At 37.6% G+C, this 8704-nt stretch overlaps 1 protein-coding gene across 1 annotated transcript; it reads right to left on the bottom strand.

Moving 5' to 3' along the window:
- Positions 1 to 496: 496 nt before the first annotated feature.
- Positions 497 to 5792, bottom strand: LOC105437986 (NACHT, LRR and PYD domains-containing protein 3-like). The gene is made up of 3 exons (XM_030978900.1): positions 5771 to 5792; positions 3449 to 5160; positions 497 to 508 (listed from the first exon to the last, which is right to left on the bottom strand). Exons 1-3 carry the CDS (start codon positions 5790 to 5792, stop codon positions 497 to 499), a joined length of 1746 nt encoding a protein of 581 aa, XP_030834760.1.
- Between the last annotated feature and the right edge of the window lie 2912 nt (positions 5793 to 8704).

The raw sequence follows: 8704 nt of genomic DNA on the forward strand, positions 1-8704 counted from the left end.
GGCGGACGCTGTAGCTTTCGTTAACACCCACAGAAAAAGCAGACAGAAGGTGTCTAGTGTTTATTGTTATATAACCAGTTGAAAACAATGATTATTTGATGTTCATACAGATTGAAATACATTTCCATGTACCTCCCATTTGAAATCTAACAAAATTAAGTCCCGGTTTGATATGAAAACTAAATTAAATACTCATACATACATGTACCTACATCATGATTGTGGATGAATTGCTCACCTTTGATTCTTTTCCTTTCCTTGCAAGTGTTTCAAAGAAACAATGATGGAATGCACCGAGTAGAGAAGCTTCCTTCAAGGACGGTATGGAGCATATTATCTCTGCCACATCAAGTGACGTAGTAGGTCCACAATCTCTCTCAATATGGAGCTTAACCTGGATAAAATGACAAAGTGATTACTGATGGGATGCAGAATATACATGTAGACGTTTACTTGGATGTTAGCCATAGATGTGTAACCTACATGAGCGGTTGCCCTAGATGTGCTGCTAGAAAATACAGAGATTAAGAGGGAAAAGGAAATAAATAAGGGTACAGGTTGAAGAACTATTGCCATGACATTTCATATCAAATTCCTATTTTTGTGACATTAGGAATATCTCATCATAGTTTACCATTTACTAAACAGAGAATCCTCAAACAAAATAAAAGGAGAGTATAAGTCTAAACATGTTTCAAAGGAGATTATTTAATAACACACCATCTGGTGCCTCATACGTTATTCACTTATAAATGTTAATAGGAACACCATCACTAAATTAAAAGGGTGGATACGGAGCAAAAATCCAGGCTCGCAATGGAGAAAAGAAGTAAAATGTTGATACCCCTGCTTGAGAACATACATGTATTCAGTCTTACTAACGGAGAATGAAGCAGAAGATACAATAAATTGATATACACTACAGTAATCATGAATGTTAAGAGTTGCAAATTCAAAATGTGCTTGAATATGATTCATATCAATAAACACCAATTTTACACAGGGCCAAGAGTATCAAACAGATTCCTTTGTGCCCTGTTAAAGATTTTTAAACCAAGTATTGGGATTCACTTAAGCAAGAGATATTTTCATCTCATCTAAAAGGTACAGATTCACTGTGTATATGCACGTGCCAGTACATAGCTTCAATGTAATTGCATTGATGTCCTCGTCAATGCCTTGTAAATTTGCACGTTCTGAATTTTTTTCTTATTCCTCTTTCACCCAAATCACATTCGTTTTGCATGCAGTGCTTGTTATTCCATTATCCCACTTCCTTTCAGATTTTGTATGCTTATTTTTTAACATCCCATCGTGTGCACATGAATTGACCGTCCAGGCACCATTTTGACTGTTTCGGGTCCGTTTTCATGCCTTTCTTTCAGCTCACCTTTCTTCACTTTCCTAGATGCTACAGACTTCTAAAAAATTACTCTAGATTGCGCAAAAGTTGCTCTTCATCTTTGCCAAAATGCCTATTGCTAAATTTCTTTGATTTTTTCTTTTATATTTCTGCCTGAAATTTTGACAGCATCTTTATCTTTGCATTGCACACGTTTCTGCTGAATTTTACGGATCAATGGTCACACATGATATAAATAGCACCCTCTAAAGCTCTGAAAATGGATGTGTTTATGTGGCCAGCTCCATCATGCCTGGTTTAATCACTACCCTTTTTGGATTTTAGATACTTGAAGTTACACCCTTTTCAGCAAAAAAATGATTAAAACAAATGTACCCTACCACTGACTGACTTTGGGAAAATTGCTCTCAAAAACCATACTTTTCAGAAAATTCCTAAACAACTTCTACATGTCCTCAATTTCTGAACTGTATACCTAGGCCTATGAAACTTGGCAGACATGCATGTGTATCAACCTACTTGACAACTGCCTGCCAAGTTTGGTAAAATTCCATGACGTCGATCATCACAAGGTTAGTGTAAAATGCTGAATCTATGCATCACATTACAATACGTGATATGCTTGAAGCACATTAGCGTGGATGACAAAGGGGTTAAAATGACCACAATGAAATGCCCCTTCAAATGATACCATACACAGTATATGTTCACTCAGAAAATTTTGAGTTAATCGAAACTGGAAGCAGGTCACAATTCAGATTACACAGGGTTTCTTCCCAACTGTAACACGTATCAGCTAGGAAGTCAATCTTCAGACTGATTTTTGCCCCTTTTTTCGATTTTTCTGTATTTTGAAATTTTGCAAGTATATTCTGGGTGGCCAAACTCGGGGCATCTAATGGCCCAATTTTTTTGAAAATCTGTCAAGCGGGACATTTTAGATGCCATTTTATATCCTGCATTACAATGTATCGCACTATATGCATGACGTATTAGTATGTTAGCATGCAAGGCCATGTACAGTATGTAGGCCAAAGTGTATATGGAAAACCATATACCCCAATATTGCGTTCTCTTCATTGGCTTCCCATACACCATCGTATAACATTTAAAGTTCTTCTTCTTACATACAAAATTCTCCATGGCCAAGCCCCTAAATATCTTTCAGATTTGATTTCCTTACGTTCTTCTAGTTCTTTAAGACCTCTTCGATCATCATCAACCTTGCAGTTAACCCTCGGACCTCGTACCGTTACAAAATATGGCGATCGAGCTTTCTCAGTAAATGCCCCTATCCTTTGGAACAAATTACCAGCGCACTTTCATAATATTCATTCTCTCGACCAATTCAAGTCCTTGCTGAAAACGCACCTTTTTAATTCATAAATAATATTCTGCAGTTGTGAGTCGGTCAAAGGAGGTGCACACCGTCTTATTTTTTGTTTGTTCCATCCTATGTTTGATCCTATGTTTGACCTCTTGTATGTATGTTTGATCTCACTCTTATCTTATTTTTTATTATTATATATGCATGATTTATTGAATAAAGAACAGATGTATAAGTTGTGTGTTTATTATAAGTTTTGGTAAATAATTGTTAACTCAGAATATGGTGCGCTTAGAGACACCAGTATTAAGCGCCTTATAAATATTGTTTATTATTATTATTATATACGTGCGTAATGACATGTGCCTTGTTGCATTTTGTGTTCATAGGATCATCTAATTGCTTTATTTATCTGGTCAAAGAAATAGAAATGCAAGCATCAATCATCGATGCATGCATATCCTTCTACAATTGCACTTCTAATTTCCAATTTATTACTGTTCGAACCTCTCTGATTTGATTTATTTACCAACAGTATTACAGTATTCATACATTTCATACAATGATATTTACGAGAAGAGAAACTATTGGTTGGTAAAAGGGGCCAGATAATATAGCACATGTGCTAGTCGAGATACACCCTTCCATAATTATACTGTTGTACTGTAAGAAAATTGCAAAAGCTGTAAAAGTAAGAACTTGTACATGTACACAAATAAATGAACTAATTTTGTTCATCAAACTATGATTAAACTTACCACGAATGGTCCAATGAATGCATAACCAGCTAGAGTGTGTGCTGTCATGTCTGTGTCTATGGTCAGCTCAATCTCCTCTGATGAAACCCTGTCCCTCACCAAGGCTGCTACATCTGGGTCCTGACTCTCAAAGGCTAGATCAACAATGAAATCTAACTGTCCCTGTGAAGCACTTTTGGCTATGTTCATGTTTATTCCCTGTAGCATAGACTTCATTACATGGGTTGCGATACTTTGGTTCTGTGACACAGTGAAGTACAGGAGATACCTAAACTCCTCCTCCCTTGGCAGCACTACTTGCTCAATCAGCCTGTTGAATTCATTACGATCTGATTCATACAGGGAAGCAAGATGGACTCCAGCCATGTACTCCTGAAACAGTTTGTGAGGGAAGAAGACTGGCAATTGCACATGAGAATTCCTCTTATGTGTATCCATGTCAACAGAAATTCTGTCATCCTGAGACAAAATCCCGACCCTACAGGCAGTGTATTCGGATTCTGGGCATTTATCGAAATCATCTTCACCAAAAACCAATGTATTCTCTAGCAGACCATTTAGGGCCTGTTTGGCAATCGGTTCAAGGAGCTGATCAATTTGCTTCAAATAGGTAAGAAGTGAGGGGCTGCCTACTTTCTTCACCTCTTTTTGAGCATAATGTTCTTTAAGAAAGGCAATAACATCTTTGAATATCTGAGAAAAAGTTTTCAGTGATTTCATTTCCTTCAGTTTTTGCTTGTCAAGCTCTTTCCACATCAGACACAACATGGCTACATATATAGGATAGTGGGCCATGTTTTCAGATATGACATCATTCTCACTGGTGAACTGGATGAGCTGATTTGCTAAATCCTCATCCTTTGGAAAGTATTTGTGAATGTAAACTGACAAATTCTCTCTGTTGAAACCCTCAACATGAATGAATGTGTAGTGCCTCATTAGATCACAATCTGATCTAATCTCTACTGCTCTCCAGGGGCGAGTGGTCACCAAGACTGGGCAAGAGGCAAGTTGATCTGAGCAAAGAATATCTACAAGTCCAATATCACCAGTCTCAGATAGGCTCCCACATGCCTCTGAGGAGGTGGCACTTGGCTGTGTTGGCTGAAGTTGCATTTGATCAGTAGGCTGTGATTGGTGAGATTCCGTCTTCATGATTCTGCCAGGGACTTCGTCTAGCCCATCAAATGCGATGAATACCTTGTCAGGATTTGACTGGATATACGCAGTAATCTGTGAAACCGTTGCTGGATTGCTTTTGGCCAGATAAGACTTGGCAATCTCGCCAATAGTGTGTTGCTTAAACTCACGTAGAGGAACAATCAAGACCCACACAAAGTGACTGAAATACATCCCTTCAATCCAGTCCCAGGCAATCTTAGCACAAAATGTAGTTTTTCCAGCTCCTGCCTCTCCCTGAACCAAGATCCGCTTGGGGAACTCTCCATTGACTTTGAGATCAAGGATATCATTGTAATCTAGCAATCGCTTCTCTGTTCCATGTTCTTCTTGTAAGAAGAGATTAGTATACATGTCTTTAAACTGCACAGTGGAAGCAGGATTGAGAGGATCAGCTCTGATCTTACAGAGAGTTGACCTGTACTTGAACTTGAAATCCTTTGCACACCGCTCAACCAGTTCAGGAGAAAGTGGCTTTGTCTGAAATTCAGCTGAAGGTTTGGTCTGTGATTTGAGCAGTCTTGATGGCCCTCCTAAAAATACATAGATAATCCATATTCACATGATTATACATCAAAATATTTTGATACATATGAAAGGATTGTAAAGGCCTGAGGCTAATAGTGTGATCTACAGTGTACAACTAGATACATGTACTCAAAGACAAAAAGTCCTACATGTTTGTTTGAATTTATGTGACTTCATTCAATTTTAAGGGTTTGAAATCTCAGAAATGTGTGCATACATGTACTTTAGATGAATATCATTGGAATATTTTTTCCTGGGACATTTCAGCAATGTAGAGTTTCCCTGACGAACACACATCTTATTTTGAAAAACATGACATCTTCAGTATGCCTCTGCCTAAATTCAGTTAAGATCAGGGCTTGAATCAATCTTTGAATATTACAATGAGAACAGAAAGCCTTTATATATGCATGTTGATTGATCTTTCTTTATGACCTTTGACCTGACAATCCAACATCTGATCACTTGTCTCCCTATGTGACGCACGTAGTTTTTCAATTTTCCAATTTTTCAGCTAAATTAGCTTCAAGTTGTTATTGATATGGTGATAATCCTGACCTTTGACCTTTTTAATGCAAAAAATAATTACTTTAGTCTCAATATGGGGATGCATACCAACACCAAACTTGAAGTTCATGGCTCAAACCATTCTTGAGTACATTGCAATAGTGGGGCTAAAACCCTAAAAATCAATTTACCTTTACCCTCATGGTCTTGGCCTTTGACCTAGTACTTATCCCAAAATCGTCATCTCACTTTGGTTATACAAACATGCATGGGGTCTGATCGAAATTTGACATTTCTGTAAATTGTGGCAAATGTATAGAACACTATGGTAAAAACTAACTTTGATGAGCGATTGTCTATGTCTTCTGGTGTAGGGAGAATTAGTATGTGTTTACCTGTGCTGTTTGGAATTAGGGGTTCATTGAGTATTCTGTCTGATAGGCCACCCAAGTCAATCTCTCGAAGTGCGTCTGCCAAAAGCTGCCGTTTGTTTGAGAGTGGAAGTTGCTGCTTGACATTCCATTTCATGAATACGCGCAAAAATGCATTGGAATAGTTATTCGACATCTGAATCAGGATTGCCTGTAGCTGAGCTAAGGGAATCCCTAGAGATATCCCCACAGCATCGTAGTAAGATGGAGGGATAGCATGGGACAGCTTCAGGAACTCCATTTCACTGACAGTACTGTAAAATTAATAATTAATTAATTAAGTACAACAGAATATTGGCTGAGAATTTATCATGTGATACTCAACAATTTGTATTACATACATGCTCGAGCATGCACAGCCTGGGGATATCAAAATATATTGCCTGTGATATTAACGTTGGAAACATATTGCTCCAAGTTGCAGGTGAGGCGGTATTGTTCTGGCAAAGGTAATTATTCCAAAAAAGCAGAGTCTGGCAGTAAATACAATAATGATGATGATAATGATGATGGTAGTAATAATGATAACAAGAAGAACTAGATAACTACTACTTGTAATAATAATAATGTTTACGTTATTATTATTACTAGAATTGATGATGATGCTGATGATGATGTTGCTGATGATGATGATAATGATGATGATGCTGATGATGATGATGCTGATTATTTGTATCATTACTATTATCATCTCTATTATCATTATAATTACCTTCACCATCATAATAATCATCTGCATCATGCATAATCTATGCAATCACTAAGTTTCTTTGATAACATGATGATTTCAAGTGTCACATTGACTCATTCACAAAAATAGGCCATTTTCATATTGTAACCAAATTTAATACAAAACATTTCATCCATCTGATAAAAACAATAGTATATCCATATAGACAGTATCCAAACTGCATATATTAGTTGTTGCCAGGTAGGACAAACATTATGGCTTGACCTACCTAGCAACACTTAATATATGCAGTTTGCATTCTGATATAATGACTGCTTTGAGAGGAAAAATTGTTTTATAGGCTCAAGGGGATTTTGCATCCTGATATCACGCAAGATGCAACATCCCCGAGAGCCCATAAAACAACTATTCCTCGAATATTAAAGCAGTATGCCTTGTTTAAGAAGGTTGAGTTCTGTGAAAGGTGAAAGGGAAGAAAATAGAAACAGCTCTTCAAATGCCCTCATTTTTGAAATATGACAAATATTTTGTCTCAGACCACACTTTCCTGCCACATGTTTGTAAAGTCCCATATACACATTTTCGAGTCCAGTTCATGTGACTTTTGGCAAGACTTGGCAAAATTATCATTTTGACAAAACCAAAACCTCACAGTATGTACACCAACACATTTGTGCTACATGATCAACCTTCCGAATTGTTTCTTTTGCAAAGTAATCTCGTGACTAAGGCCTTGTTTCATAAAAAAAACTTGTTATCAATCACAAATGCTAAATTTCTATGATAAATCTGCTCTCAGCCGATCAAATGACATAATTTCAGTAGCTTATAACCTGTTATCGATAACGAGGTTTATGAAACAGGGCCCAGAACTCAATTTCAGGTGCTACTAGTATATGCATACCTTACTGCAGTGTTCGGACCTGGATTGGTTTCAACGTCACCAGATCTCATCAAGAGGATTAGGCACAGATAGAGAAGGTAGAATCCATCCATGGTGTAAGATGTCCTTCTCATTCAACAGAAGTGTAGTCCTCCGGAAAATGGTGATCAGACATGGACGACAATACCTGCAAAACAGTATTCAGAAATATTTACAATACATACATAAAACAGATGGAATAAAGATCTATGAAAGTTTCAATTCACTATATCTAATACACTATTTGTGTTTCACTTGGGCGGTTGCTATAGAGAGGTGTGACTGTAATAGGCTTTAATAGCGTAAGGTTTTTTGTTTTTTTTTTTTTTTTTTTTTGGGGGGGGGGGGGCTTTTAACGCTGTGAACCTTTCTACTGCCGCCTCCTTAAACCCCGCCCTTGGCAAGAATGACTGGGACCAGCCAAGAAACTATGCCTCGCTGGGTTCATTCGAGAAATGCTGTATTTGGGAAGAAAACAATGATGATTGTTTTTGTATCAGGGCGTCCAGGTTTCTTTCACCACGCGAAATGAGCGTCATCATGTACACGGTACTGCACCGTATGCAGAGATGCCGGGAGAGAGAGAGCTAATAATAAGATAGATGTGGCAGTCTCGACGAAGGAAAGTGACCACAATTTAAAAGTGATAGCCTTTACTAGAAACTTCGCACTGTACTATCTTTGGCACTGCATTCCTCATATTAAGAGCTGTACTTTGTTTTAAGTAGTATATTTTAATAGCATGATGATAAAGCTTAAAGTTACTGAGCTGGACCCCGTTTGCACAGAACTTACCATTGATGGTAATTTTGTCATCAATGGTAACTACCATCGAAACCTTGATTTTGATTGGATTTTGAGCCCTGTTACCATGGTAGTTGCCATTGATGGCAAAGTTACCATCAACGGTAAGTTTTATGCAACGGGGCCCAGATCATAATTAATTATCTTCCAAGAGGTATGGCAGAAGACTTATAGCGACCACCCAATAGTATCAC

The sequence above is a fragment of the Strongylocentrotus purpuratus genome, unplaced genomic scaffold (genome assembly GCF_000002235.5).
Source record: "Strongylocentrotus purpuratus isolate Spur 01 unplaced genomic scaffold, Spur_5.0 spur5_scaffold_1, whole genome shotgun sequence".
In the NCBI taxonomy this organism is placed as follows: Eukaryota; Metazoa; Echinodermata; class Echinoidea; order Camarodonta; family Strongylocentrotidae; genus Strongylocentrotus; species Strongylocentrotus purpuratus.